Source organism: Oncorhynchus kisutch, linkage group LG11, assembly GCF_002021735.2.
Source record: "Oncorhynchus kisutch isolate 150728-3 linkage group LG11, Okis_V2, whole genome shotgun sequence".
NCBI lineage: Eukaryota > Metazoa > Chordata > Actinopteri > Salmoniformes > Salmonidae > Oncorhynchus > Oncorhynchus kisutch.
The window spans coordinates 49,976,854-49,991,475 of record NC_034184.2 but is presented as its reverse complement, the minus strand read 5'-3'; the positions used below and the strand labels follow the sequence as shown (position 1 = coordinate 49,991,475).

At 44.0% G+C, this 14,622-nt stretch overlaps 1 protein-coding gene across 8 annotated transcripts in view; it reads left to right on the top strand.

The window, feature by feature from the left end:
* Positions 1-1,167: 1,167 nt before the first annotated feature.
* LOC109876120 (vinculin) overlaps positions 1,168-14,622 on the top strand; it is a 46,604-nt gene continuing 33,149 nt past the window's right edge. For 3 of the 8 annotated variants that reach the window (XM_031835935.1, XM_020468579.2, XM_031835932.1), the window contains exons 1-3: positions 1,168-1,742; positions 11,211-11,281; positions 12,669-12,819. In XM_031835935.1, coding sequence (XP_031691795.1) covers positions 1,575-1,742; positions 11,211-11,281; positions 12,669-12,819 — 390 coding nt within the window. In that variant the 5' untranslated portion in view covers positions 1,168-1,574. The remainder of the gene's footprint in view (positions 1,743-11,210; positions 11,282-12,668; positions 12,820-14,622) is intronic. The other 5 variants (XM_031835933.1, XM_031835931.1, XM_031835934.1 and 2 more) reach the window with 3 other exon arrangements.

Genomic DNA, 14,622 nt, shown 5'->3' with positions numbered 1-14,622 from the left:
TTAACCACAAGGCTACTAAGTTACCAAGTACTACTGGTTCGTTTTCAAATCAGGAGGAGCCCATCTCTTTGCGCAGCTGGTCACACTAGAGAGTCAAGTCCCTCAGCTCCTGCTACAGTTTCTGGTTTCCAACCCTAGATTCAGATGAACCTCTATGGGCCACTGCTTATACACACAGACCACCCAAACTTAAACATGTACAGTGTACACACCATACATCTAACCCCAACCCATTCCCCAAACACTCAACAAACGTATAAGCCTGCACAAATTCACTGACCAGACACTACAGACCTCCTGGAGAGGGGGAGAACTGGAGTTATACCAATGTCAATATCCTCCTGGTAGTTCATCCACCTACTCAATCTCCTTCATTTTCAGCATACTAGACAGTCAGGCAGGCTCTACAGAGGAACAAGGTTTTAACCAAACAGACAACCATTTCTGGCCAAGTCTAAACCCAGGCAGTCCATTTGCCATTGCGAGAACAAGCCTCCAATGTCCTTATTAACCCAGCAAGCAGTAAGGAAAGTTGGGCTGGGGTAACTGGGTGGGGTAGTAGCGCAGTGTTACATTTCCATTCCCCCTCCCAGCTCCTGTGGGCTGCAGAAGATAGCTGAGCTGCTTGATCTGGGGCAGCTAGGAGCTGCAGAAGGAGCCCTTGTTCTTATTATAGAGCTGGTGGCCAAAAACGACAGGCTGGAGACACGTTAACGGTAACTCCTGACCCTCCTTTTAGCTAACCCAGATCAGGTGACAGACCAGGAGATGTCCCAATTGGCACCCTATTCGTACATAGTGCACTATTTTTAACCAGGGCCCATACGGCTCTGGTCAAAATTGGTGCACTAGGGTATAGAGTGCCATTTGGGATTGACACCAGCTCTAAAGCAGCCTAACACTCAGACTCATAGATCAGAGAGAGTGTTTTTTCCCCCAGTGGCTTGGAGTGGGTACGGTTTAAGTTGAGGTCTACTTGTGGTTTACTTATGGTCTGGTTGAAGGTATATGATGGCATGTCTGAAAGTTACTTTGTTACCATCCAGCTCTGGTATGAAATGTTGCAATAACTCCATATTAATACCAGGTCTCTCTCACTCTCCCTCCCACCCCCGTTCCCCGACCCCTCACCATCTCACTCTAGCACTCCCTTTTTCGGCAACCAGAATGCATGACGTCATTTGGGAACAGCTTTCACATGCAGTGGGGTAACGGTGTGCGTGTGTGTGTGCGTGTGAGTGTGATGAGAAGCCGTCTGTTCCCACCAATCCTATTAACAGATGTATCTCGTGCAGTCAGTCATTGGCTGAGATCTCGAACTGTGATTTCTCCTGTCACGATTTTCGGTGTTCGTCTCACAATCACGGACAAGGTGCTGACACCGCGCATTGCAGACCGTCCACGCTGGAATACGCACTCCAGGAGTGGAACTAAAGAAGAAAAAGGAATTTTGTTTGTCAATTTGTATTGTCGGGTAAAGACGGCGGAGGAATAGAGCAGGATTTTACCTGCGGGGTGTTGGAGCTGCAGCAGCCGTGTTTCAGGTCTCTTTGAGCGGGCTAACAGCTGTAACCATGCCAGTGTTCCACACAAAGACCATCGAGGGCATCCTTGAGCCGGTGGCCCAGCAGATCTCCCACCTGGTCATCATGCACGAGGACGGGGAGGTGGACGGGAAGGCCATCCCGGATCTGACCGGCCCGGTGGCCGCGGTACAAGCAGCGGTCAGTAACCTTGTCAGGGTAAGTGCGTCTCCCTCTCTCTCTCTCTCCTCACAACTCAGTTTGGTGTAGTGATTTTGTAATGTACTGGATGGTAATGAACCGAGAGGAGTTTGTGCGGCAGAATGAAACGGGAGTGTTGTTATTGTTTGTTGTAGTGGTAAACACTTTGTTACAGGGACAATCTAGACAGGCACTGCTGTCACTGTGGACTGGTCAAAATGGGGTTAGGGCAGTATCCATTCATGTTGAATAAACCTTCATCTGTAGCAGAAAGAAGGCAGTGTAAAACAGTGTAATAGTATTGTCATAATAAATGCCATGTCATACAGTAGTGTACATTGGTAGAATCTTATCTCTGGAAAACTGAGCTAGCAACAGAATAGCCTAAACTTTCAGCACATGTGAATGGCAGTGTACACTGTGGTGTGGTGTGTGTGCGGGAATGTGCATGTGCACGTGTGTGTGTCTCCCCTCTTGGAGTGAGTCTATTAGACTTGAGGATTCTGCTGGTTTCCCTCACAGGAAACAGCCTTAAGAACGCTCCCTCTTTCTTTCTCTCTCTGTCGCTCATTTGCTCTCTCTCTCTCTCACTATTTCCTTCCCCCTCACTCTCGCTCTCTCTCCTCTGTAATAAACAGAGTCATGTCTGATTGTTTTCAGTGAGACAGCAACAGTGGTGTAGTGTTGCCTGGAGAAGTGCATATATTCTAATTTTGCAAAATGATTCCCCAAACGGCCCTCCAAAGGAAAAATGCTCTGTGAAAAAAGTTATGAGAAACCATGTCATACACTCTGAATTACCTAAAATAAAAAAATCCACATTGGTAATTCAGTCACATCAACCCATGTTGTACTGTACAAGTAGGCTAATTGAAGGTATATTATTGAAACGGATAAATGAGGCTGTGAACGGAAACGGAGTCGGAAATACTTCGTGTTTCAGATTTGTTCATTTTTTCAATTTTATTTGCTCTCAAAGTCAGACTTTTTATTAGAAAACAACAAATTGGATGTTGTCATAAGTCATAACTTGCTTAAACCACATCAGGAGATCAATTTTGAGGTCTTGTGTAGTTACCCTTTAATTCAAGTGTGCAGGCACCTAGCTCTGTTTGTATGGTGGTGTTTCTGTAGCACATGAGAGGGAGTTTGCAAAACAAATAGCCACTGGATTGATGCAAATAATCATATCATTCTGCCTGGTAGGCATAGGCTACTCTGTGTCGAGTTTACATGTAATTTAGAAGGCTTTGGGAAAGCCTCTCCATCTATCAGATATGGTTAGGCCTATCATTAGCATCACTATACTTTACCTGTTCCTTAATTGTTTGAAATCTGAACTTTTTCTACATATTATGAGGCATGTCTTACCTTGCTTCAATGTAGCCTATAGCCAAAATCCCACCATGGAAATGTAAAGTCAATTATTTTGTAAGCACTTCCTCATATGCATTCTCCTGCTCTATTGATTTTCTTACAACTTTGGTTCATTGTGTAGCACCCAAAAGCATTATCCTAGTCATAATAGCAACCCATGATAGTTATTGCATATTTAGATCTTCCCTCTTTCTAAATTTCAAACAGATATTTCCATCCCTGTCCATGAATCCGCTTGCATGTGCAGTGCGCATTTTAGAACAGTGTTTTCCCTCAAATTGCATTTGGAAACATTCGTGCATACACCTACTGCTATGTGCACATTTCTGCACCTAAAATGTGAAGAAATAATAGTTTATAAAAATAAATAAAGCGAGTCGCACGCTCTCTCCCATTAATTAATGTATTTTATAGCTTACAGTTTATTCGGCATTTGTCAGCACCTCTACACAAAATTATTTTCTCTGCGTTTGCGCCAGCTCATGCTTTTTTAAAGAAGTAATAGTTTACAACATTTTAAGCTAAACATTCTGATCTGTTCCATCAGCCTTATTAATTGGTATGGTGTTTACCTCCACTACACTACTTTGATACACACCATGGGGATTAAGTAGTGAATATATGCAATACCCACTGAAAAATAAATGGGCTTACGTCATATAAGTGTACCCTCCACTACACCACTGGACAGCAACACAGAGACTGGCAGAGAGCAGGCTGGGATAGTGTAACGAAGACGCTGAGGGTCGAGAAGCAGGTGCAGGTGGTACGTTTAATAAAGCAACAAACATGGAACAAGACAACATAGCAGTGGCGTCTACACATAAAGAATGCTGACTGGGGAAAGAAGCTAAGGGAATTCCAGATATAGGGGAGGTAATAAATGAGGTAATGGAGTCCAGGTGTTCCTCATGATGAAGTGCAGGTGCGCGTAATGATTGGTGCCAGGTGTGTGTAATGATGGATGTCAGGACCGCTGGATAGTATACTGGCAACGTCGAACACCGGAGGGGAGGAGCTGTAGATGTGACAGAATTTGTAAAATCTATCCACAACCACCAAAATGGTGGTGAAATCGTCAGAGGAGGGGAGATCAGTAACAAAGTCATGTATAGATGAGAAGTGGAAGGAGTTTCCCTGCTGGAGTGTTAAGGGGGGATTTGGTTTGGGCACATACGGAATAGGAGTTGACATAGTGAGAGACGGCTCCACACCAACCTACGAGGACCACCCTTGAGGAGAGAGTTGAGAGAAGTGGGGACGGAGCTGGTTCCTGATGAAACAGCAGTAGATGTCGGCAAAACCCCAAAACTGTTGTAATCCCTTTGTGGTGGTTGGGACTGGCCATGACCTGACCACATCTACCCTCTTGACGCACAACCTCACTCCCTGTGGGCTGATTTGGTAGCCTAGGAAGGAAACAGTCTTCTGATGAAACTGGCACTTCTCAGCCTTGACGAACAGGTGGTTAGCCAGGAGGGGTCCCATGACTGCTCGATCTTTCAGGGTAGCCAAGTAGACCAGGATGTGTTTGATATACACAACCACCTGGCATCCGAGCATGTCCCTGAACACCTCATTATCAAAGGCCTGGAACACTGACGGAGCATTGGCTAAGCCAAATGTCATCACCAAGTACTCGTAGTGACCAGACATCGTGCTGAAAGCCGTCTTCCATTCATCCCCTTCGCGGATGCGGATGAGAATGTATGCACTCTGCAGGTACAGTTTGGTAAAGAACTGGGGCCCGCGGAGCCAACGGGAGAGGATCATTTCGTTGAGTGGGAGTAGTCGTGACAGATAGGGCTGACATTCACTTCTCTCTGGTATGTGTGTGTGTGTGTGTGGAAGGGTGTTTGTGTGCATTCGTGCCTGCCTGTGTGTGTGCATGCATACACGTGTATTCCAAGAAAAGTCTCAATTGGAGACACTGACACCAGAGACCTTTCCTTTTCAGCAGGGTGTTCCCAGAGTTGAGGTTTACGGCTATCTAGGGTTGAGAGCGAATCATTTATAAATGTGGTTTGTTATGGTTACAGTAATATCAGAACATATTCTAGTGCCTCATTGAATGTAGCTCCCAGAGGCTGTGTAACCTGTTGTCACTGTCACAGTCAATGTTGACAGTGGGGATCCAGGTCAGATAGATACTGCTCTTTGCCTAATTGACAGTTATTAGGCTAAAGTGGAGTGATCAATACACTCAACTGATCCTAGGTCAGATCCAGACTATTCGATGCTTCATGGACTGTTTTTACAGTGGAGTAATAGTACACAGTTTTTAGGTCAGCTTCTACTCTTTATGCACTGTTACTACTGTGGAGTGAGGGCTCAATACATTACACAGATCCAAGGTCAGCTAGATACTGCAATGAACCTAATTGGAGTTAGGTATTTAAATATCCTAGTGTAATGTATTACTAACGCGACAATGCTTACAAATCCCTAACCAAATTTAAATCATAGTTCAATTATCACAAAACTACCACTAACAGGTCCCGATCATCATCATAAAGGCTAAATATAAATTAAACAAATACCTAACGCAACAATGCTGTAAGTAGGAGGAGAGGCTGTAAGTATGCATCTTTCAAATTATTTTCCACGAAAATAAAGCTCTCTGCACGTCATCGCCATTAACAGTTGAAAACATTTCAGCGAGTGAGACAGGGAAGCGTCAGCAGCAAAGTCCTATATGGCAATATTTTGAAAAGTTAAATGAGAAGGGGATGAAATGCTAACTGGAATATATGAACATGCTGTCATACATTACTGCAACGAGCCATCACATTGATGAGAAGTGGGACATGATGTCCCATCTATTGACAACTGAGAACATGGAGGAGAGGCACACAACAGAACCTAAAATGGCCTCCCGAGTGGTGGAGTGGTCCCTAGAGTCGTCAAGGTTAGGGGAGGGTTTGGCCGGCAGGGATGTTCTTGTCCCATCGCGCACTATTTACTCCTGTGGCGGGCCAGGCACAATGCACGCTGACATGGTCGCCAGGTACAATGCCGGGTTAAGCGGGCATTGTGTCAAGAAGCAATGCGGCTTGGCTGGGTTGCGTTTCGGAGGACACACAGTTCTCGACCTTCGCCTCTCCTGACTCCATACGGGAGTTGCAGCGATGGACTGTAACGACCAATTGGATACCACGAAATTGGCATTAATAACATCATTGCTGAGTGGGTGGGGAACAGCAGTAAGGTGAGCGGTGTCTGGTAGGGAGTCATGAGTGCAGTAGATTGAACTGCATTGCCCCCTCATGGTCATACGCAGGACTCATGGTCATATGCCATCTGCATTGTGAATTCACATTATTTAAAAAAAACATTGAAACAAAAATAATGGTAGTTTATATATTTACATTTTCTTTTACATTTGTCACATCCCTACATTCCACTGACACTCGTCATAATCTACCTGTCTGGAGTCGACAATTATTTTATTTTTATTTATTTCACCTTTATTTAACCAGGTAAGCTAGTTGAGAACAAGTTCTCATTTGTAACTGCGACCTGGCCAAGATAAAGCAAAGCAGTGTGACACAGACAACAACATAGAGTTACACATGGAGTAATCAATAAACAAGCCAAAAACACAATAAACAAGTCAATGACACAGTAGAAAAAATTAAGTCTATATACAGTGTGTGCAAAAGGCATGAGGAGGTAGGCAATAAATAGGCCATAGGAGCGAATAATTACAATTTAGAAGATTAACGCTGGAGTGATAAATGAGCAGATGATGATGTGCAAGTAGAGATACTGGTGTGCAAAAGAGCAGAAAAGTAAATAAAACAGTATGGGGATGAGGTAGGTAGATAGGGTGGGCTATTTACAGATGGACTATGTACAGCTGCAGCAATCGGTTAGCTGCTCAGATAGTTGATGTTTAAATTTGGTGAGGGAAATAAGTCTCCAACTTCAGCAATTTTTGCAATTCGTTCCAGTAACTGAAAACTGGAAGGAAAGGCTGCCAAATGGGGTGTTGGCTTTGGGGATGATCAGTGAGATATACCTGCTGGAACATGTGCTACGGGTGGGTGTTGTTATCGTGACCAGTGAACTGAGATAAGGCGGAGCTTTACTTAGCATAGACTTATAGAGTACCTGGAGCCAGTGGGTCTGGCGACGAATATGTAGCGAGGGCCAGCCGACTAGAGCATACAGGTCGCAGTGGTGGGTGGTATAAGGTGATTTGGTAACAAAACGGAAGGCACTGTGATAGACTGCATCCAGTTTGATGAGTAGAGTGTTGGCAGCTATTTTGTAGATGACATCGCCGAAGTCGAGGTTCGGTTGGATAGTCCGTTTTACTTGGGTAAATTTGGCGGCGTGAGTGAAGGATGCTTTATTGCGAAATAGAATGTTTAGATAGAATGAATGTTTAATATTAGTCTGGAAGGAGAGTTTACAGTCCAGCCAGACACCTAGGTATTTATAGTTGTCCACATATTCTAGGTCGGAACCCTCCAGGGTGGTGATGCTAGTCGGGCGGGCGTGTGCAGGCAGCGAACGGTTGAAAAGCATGCTTTTGGTTTTACTAGCGTTTAATTAAGAGCAGTTGGAGGCCACGGAAGGAGTGTTGTATGGCAATGAAGCTCATTTGGAAGTTAGTTAGCACAGTGTCCAAGGAAGGGCCAGAATACAGGATGGTGTCGTCTGCGTAGAGGTGGATCAGGGAATTGCCTGCAGCAAGAGCGACATCATTGATATATACAGAGAAAAGAGTCGGCCCGAGAATTGAACAATGTGGTACCCCCATAGAGACTGCAAGAGGTCTGGACAACATGCCCTCCGATTTGACACACTGAACTCTGTCTGCAAAGTAGTTGGTAAGCCAGGCGAGGCAGTCATTAGAAAAACCAAGGCTATTGAGTCTGCCGATAAGAATACGGTGATTGACAGAGTCGAAAGCCTTGGCCAGGTCGATGAAGACGGCTGCACAGTACTGTCTTTTATCGATGGCGGTTATATTTTTTGGGACCTTGAGCGTGACTGAGGTGCACCCGGCTCGGAAGCCGGATTGCACAGCGGAGAAGTACGGTGGGATTCGAAATGGTCAGTGATCTGTTTATTAACTTGGCTTTCAAAGACTTTAGATAGGCAGGACAGGATGGATATAGGTAGGTAACAGTTTGGGTCTAGAGTGTCACCCCCTTTGAAGAGGGGGATGACTGCGGCAGCTTTCCAATCTTTAGGGATCTCAGACGATACGAAAGAGAGAAAGAGAGGTTGAACAGGCTGGTAATAGGGTTTGCAACAATGGCGGCGGATAGTTTTAGAAAGAGAGGGTCCAGATTGTCTAGCCCAGCTGATTTGTACGGGTCCAGGTTTTGCAGCTCTTTCAGAACATCTGCTGTCTGGATTTGGGTGAAGAAGAAGCTGGGGAGGCTTGGGCGAGGAGCTGTGGGGGAGGCGGAGCTGTTGGCTGGGGTTGGAGTAGCCAGGAGGAAGGCATGGCCAGCCGTTGAGAAATGCTTCTTGAAATTTTCGATTATCATGGATTTATCAGTGGTGACCATGTTATCTAGCCTCAGTGCAGTGGGCAGCTGGGAGGAGGTGCTCTTGTTCTCCATGGACTTTACAGTGTCCCAAAACGTTTTGGAGTTAGAGCTACAGGATGCAAATTTCTGCTTGAAAAAGCTAGCCTTTGCTTTCCTGACTGCGTGTATTGGTTCCTGACTTCCCTGAACAGTTGCATATCTTGGGGACTATTCAATGCTATTGCAGTCCGCCACAGGATGTTTTTGTGCTGGTCAAAGGAGTCAGGCCTGGAGTGAACCAAGGGCTATATCTGTTCTTGGCGTGCTTATCTAAGATGGTGGGGAAATTACTTTTAAAGAATGACCAGGCATCCTCGACTGACAGGATGAGGTCAATATCCTTCCAGGATACCCGGGCCAAGTCGATTAGAAAGGCCTGCTCGCAGAAGTGTTTTAGGGAGCGTTTGACAGTGATGAGGGGTGGTCATAAAAATAATAATATTAATATCCCAAAGGCAGCCTTTTTGATGTTGATTTTTATTTTTAATTTTTTTACATATTGTTCGGAACAATATATTCTTCAAACACATCAAATTTCCAAAATGTGCTCTCTGGTACTTTTGAAGATATAACCCATTTTATAGGGTCAGCAAATTCAGCAAATCACCAACAGGGGGAGTTTGAATCCATTTTCCCATTCTCTTTTTTTGGTGGTGCTTATTAGTAGAAAGCCCACTCTGAAAAGTTGCTGTACTTGTAGAGTATATTGCTTCAAACAATGTCTAAGAATAAACTAACTCAAAAAGGGTACTTTTGAAATGTACTTATCGAAATAACGTTTTTAATTCAAATATGTCAGTCATTGTTTTAATGTTGGTAGCCGGTTTATAAAAGCTATAAGACGTAGTTGGTTAAAATATGTTTAATAATCTACATTCATCAATCTGACTCCAATTTAATATAAAGGTTTATAGACATACTATTTTAGCAAGAGACCCTTTTCGTGACTAACGGGTCTAGCCATGCAGCAAGCTTGGGCATCACCAGACTTTATTAATTTTTTTTACATGTGTTTAAAATGAATCTTTATACAATTAACAAGAGGCTAGACACAAAGAGCATTAATCAATTAATGAATTGAGTCAGTTTTAAGCAGAGGTGTCAAGTTGGTACCTCAAGAATACAATGTGTGTGTAATTAACTTAATGAATAAGAATTTGCCAATTCTTATTTATGAAAGTAGTTAATCAAAGAGGTACTCTATGAACGAGGAATGCATTCACTCAAATCAACTAATAGATGTATTAGTCAAGAATAAACTAACTCTCAAATAATAACAGTGTACATGGAAGACATTACACAGCATAAAACAGAGTAAATTACTATCAACTAATAAGACTTCAGATATTAACCTCTAAGAGAGAAGATCTATGTGTCTGTACACACAAGGGGCTTGCAAATAAGGTCTCAATTAACTAAAGGAGGCACAGTCCTTTTGACTATGAAAAATGGAACTCACCCCTCCTATTAACTAACATTACTTTACACTTTGCTGGCGAAAACAAATGGAAGAAACATCACACACGGATTGTAATCTAATTACATTCTTAAAATGTTATGACAGGACACAGGAATGCTCCTGTCTGATAATCGATAAGCCCAACAAACTAATTCAACCCAGTCTCTCTGAAAAGATATCAACCAGACAACATACAATGCAAGTCATGTCAAAATATTCAGCTCTTTATGAGCTATTAAACAAATCCAAACATGACAATAAAATTCATCAAAATGCATTGACAATGTCAGGTCCAGTTTTAATACATTTCAGCCTTGAGGGCACAAGGAGGCACATGGATTCTCCTGTACTTCGTGGGAAGGTCCCGCCATGTGGAGAAGGTGCAAACACAGCTGTGCCTTGCTCTTTTAAGTGGTAAAACATGATCAATTATCTAGATAATTCCATAAATTGTGATTGACCACATGCTGGTCTCCCACGCCAGCAAGTCGCCAACGTAGTCTTCATCACATTCCAGGATGGCCATTCTCTCTCCCCTACAAAGGCGCATTCACGTTGTGCCTAAGAACAGCCCTTGGCCATATACCACACACCCTCATGCCTTATTGCTTAAGTATAGCCCAGGAGGTGCTTACATGGCAGCCATCAAGCTATGTGATGTAATTCTCAAGGGTTCATGATGTTTAGTGGTTGAAACATTGATTGCCAACCTGTCTTTATTTCTGTACACTGAGTATACCAAACATTAGGAACACCTTCCTAATAATGAGTTGCACTGTATACTCAGTGTAGTTCTAGTGCTGTATATGCTACACTACATTACTCATGTATCCCTGCTATTGATGCTTTTGATACTGACACACCAATCTACTGTACACTGTCAACCCCTCTTCCTGTTCTTATATGTGTATGCGTGTGTGTGTGTGTGTGCGTGCATTCTTGTGTGTGTGCGTGCATTCTTGTGTGTGTGCGTGCATTCTTGTGTGTGTGCGTGCATTCTTGTGTGTGTGCGTGCATTCTTGGGTGTGTGCGTGCATTCTTGCATGTGTGCGTGCATGGGTGTGTGGTGCATGCATGTGTGCGTGTGTGGTGCGTGTGTAGGTGGGAAAGGAGACTGTTCAGACCACAGAAGACCAGGTGATGAAGAGAGACATGCCTCCCGCCTTCATAAAGTGAGTCACGCCTCTTACATTGACCTCTGATCTACTCCTGACCCCCTAACCTCTAACACTAACGATTGGGACTGATTTCTAGGGGTTTGCAGTGTGTACTCTTCAGCCAAACAGCAGCATTCATTGATCAGTAAAGTACCAGAGAGAAACACAAAAACCAACAGGAAAGGGGGATTGGAGGGCTGAGGTTTACACCCCATGTCAAATCAAACTTGATTCATTCTAACAAAGCCTAATTATACGTCTTTTATACTATCTCTTTTAGCCTTGGTAGCCTTCAGTTTCAGAGGCCTTCTGTCTTTAGTTTATAAATGGTTTAGTAATGATGCCCTTCTCTTGTGTCAGTGAGTGACGTTGCTCTCTTCTCCGCCCATCTGGTCTTTTTGTCTCTGCGTCTGTTTCTCTCTCTCTCATCGGTGGGGGAAATAATAATTATAATTAGTTTTAGGTTTGCTTAGCAGGATGTGAACTCTGTCTGTCTGTTGGTGATGTAATTTAATAACAGGCCTGACTGGACTGTCTGTTTTGCCTGAGAATGCTCTGCCCAGAGGTGTATACTGTAGCTGTGCTCTGTCTTCTGCTGTGAGTCTGTCTATCAGTATGTTAGTTCTGCTTTGTGGTTCTGTCTGTCTGTCCAGAACTCTGCTGTGGGGTTCTACTGACTGTCTGATCTGATCTGCTATACTCAGTGTCCAGAGGAGAGTGAGCGTAGATTAGACTCCGTTACTCAACAGTCCTGCTGCTACCTCTCTCTTTTTCACTCTCTGTCTCTTCTCACTCCTGGTAACTGCTGTAGGAGTAAAATTTTTAGATCTCTTCACATGAGAAGTCCACAGCGCAGTCCCACGCAGACACACACACACAAACTGGCACTGCATCATAAATATCATACTCGGTTCTCAGCAGGGGTTATGAGGGAATGTGAACCCTGCTATATTTAGTTCTCTTTGCAGAAAATTGATACTCTGGCCAATGAGGGCTCAACCCATTGATACTCTAACCAAATGAGGTCACAGGAAGGCCCTGTTCAAATAGTCTTAAAATCCTCCCTCCTTTACCTTTCTTCTACCCATACTTTATTCCATATTTCCGTCTTTCATTGCTTCCTTCCTTCCTTCTCTGGGCTGTCAATAATAATTAATGTTATATATCCAGTACTGTAGGTAAATTGTTCTAAGTTGAATCTATGTTCTAACAGTGGAAAATGTCTGTTTTAGGAGGGTTCTATGGTCTGTGTTCTAACAGGGTGGAGAACACCTTTTCTAAGCTTGATCTATGTTCTAAAAGGGTAGAGAACACATATTGTAAGATGGTTCTATGGTCTATGTTCTAACAGGATGGAGAATGCATGTGTTCTAAGCTGGTTCTATGGTCTGTGTTCTAACAGGGTGGAGAATGCGTGTTCTAAGCTCGTGCAGGCAGCTCAGATGTTGAAGGCGGATCCCTACTCGGTCCCTGCCAGAGACTACCTCATTGACGGTTCCAGAGGAATCCTGTCTGGAACCTCAGACCTGCTGCTCACTTTCGACGAAGCTGAGGTGGGGGGGGGGGGGGGGGTGTGTCTGTCTGTCTGTCTGTCAGCAGCAGTGTAATAGGCATCACACTGTTTCATCACCAGCTGCCCTGGTACTGAACGACCACAACTCCCCTCGATCACAAGACTTACATCACAAGACGCACACACACACACACAGGGTTCAAAAGGAAAGATGTAGGTAGTTGTGAAACTGTATTTACAATCACAAGCAACAACATCCTTTAAGTGTGCACTTGCAAGCATTGGCTGGAGGGAGTTTTCACCACTGTTAAATCCATGTCCATGAAGAAATCCATGGAGAATCGGTCAAAGTGAAGAGGTCCTATTATACTGAACAAAAATATAAACACAACATGTAAAGTGTTGGTCTCATGTTTCATGAGCTGAAGTATAAGATCCCTGAAATGCTCCATACACACAAAAAGCTTATTTCTCTCAAATTTTGTGCACACATTTGATTTACATCCCTGTTAGTGAGCACTTCTCCTTTGCCAAGATAATCCATCCACTTGACAGGTGTGGCATATCAAGAAGCTGACTAAACAGCATGATAATTACACAGATGCACCTTGTGCTGGGGACAATAAAAGACCACCTAAAATGTGCAGTTTTGTCACATAGCACATATGTCTCAAGTTTTGATGGAGTGTGCAATTAAGCATGCTGACTGCAGAAATGTCCACCAGAGCTATTGCCAGGGAATTTAATGTTAATTTCTCTACCATATATCAGGTATGAAGGTAAAACACAGATGCAGACAACGTCGAATTAATAATGATTTAATAATCCAACAGGGGCAGGCAATAGACAGGTCAAGGCAGGCAGGGGTCAGAAAACCAGAGCTGGGGCAACGGTACCGGATGGCAGGCAGGGTCAGGATAGGCAGAGGTCAATAGTCCAGAGGTGGGGCAAAGTTACAGATCGGCAGGCAGGGCCAGGGGTAGGCAGAGTGGTCAGGCAGGCGGGGTCAGAGTCAGGACTGGCAAGGGTCAAAACCAGGAGGGCGAGAAAAAGAGAGACAGGAAAAAGCAGGAGCTGAGACACCAAAGCACTGGTTTACTTGACAAACAAGATGAACTGGCAACAGACAAACAGAGAACACAGGTAGAAAAACATAGAGAATAATGGGGAAGATGGGTGACACCTGGAGGGTGGTAGAGACAATCACGAAGACAGGTGAAACAGATCCCTCCAACATTGTTTTAGGGAATTTGGAAGTCAAATCAAATGAAATCAAATGTATTTATATAGCCCTTCGTACATCAACTGATATCTCAAAGTGCTGTACAGAAGCCCAGCCTAAAACCCCAAACAGCAAGCAATGCAGGTGTAGAAGCACGGTGGCTAGGAAAAACTCCCAAGAAAGGTCAAAACCTAGGAAGAAACCTAGAGGAACCAGGCTATGTGGGGTGACCAGTCCTCTTCTGGCTGTGCCGGGTGGAGATTATAACAGAACATGGTCAAGATGTTCAAATGTTCATAAATGACCAGTATGGTCAAATAATAATAATCACAGTTGAAACTTGAGCAGCAGCAGTGCCAGGTGGACTGGGGACAGCAAGGAGTCATCATGTCAGGTAGTCCTGAGGCATGGTCCTAGGGTTCAGGTCCTCCGAGAGAGAGAGAGAAAGAAAGAGAGAAAGAGAGAATTAGAGAGAGCATACTTAAATTCACACAGGACACCGGCTAGGACAGGAGAAGTACTCCAGATTTAACAAACTGACCCTAGCCCCCCGACACATAAACTACTGCAGCATAAATACTGGAGGCTGAGTCAGGAGGGGTCAGGAGACACTGTGGCCCC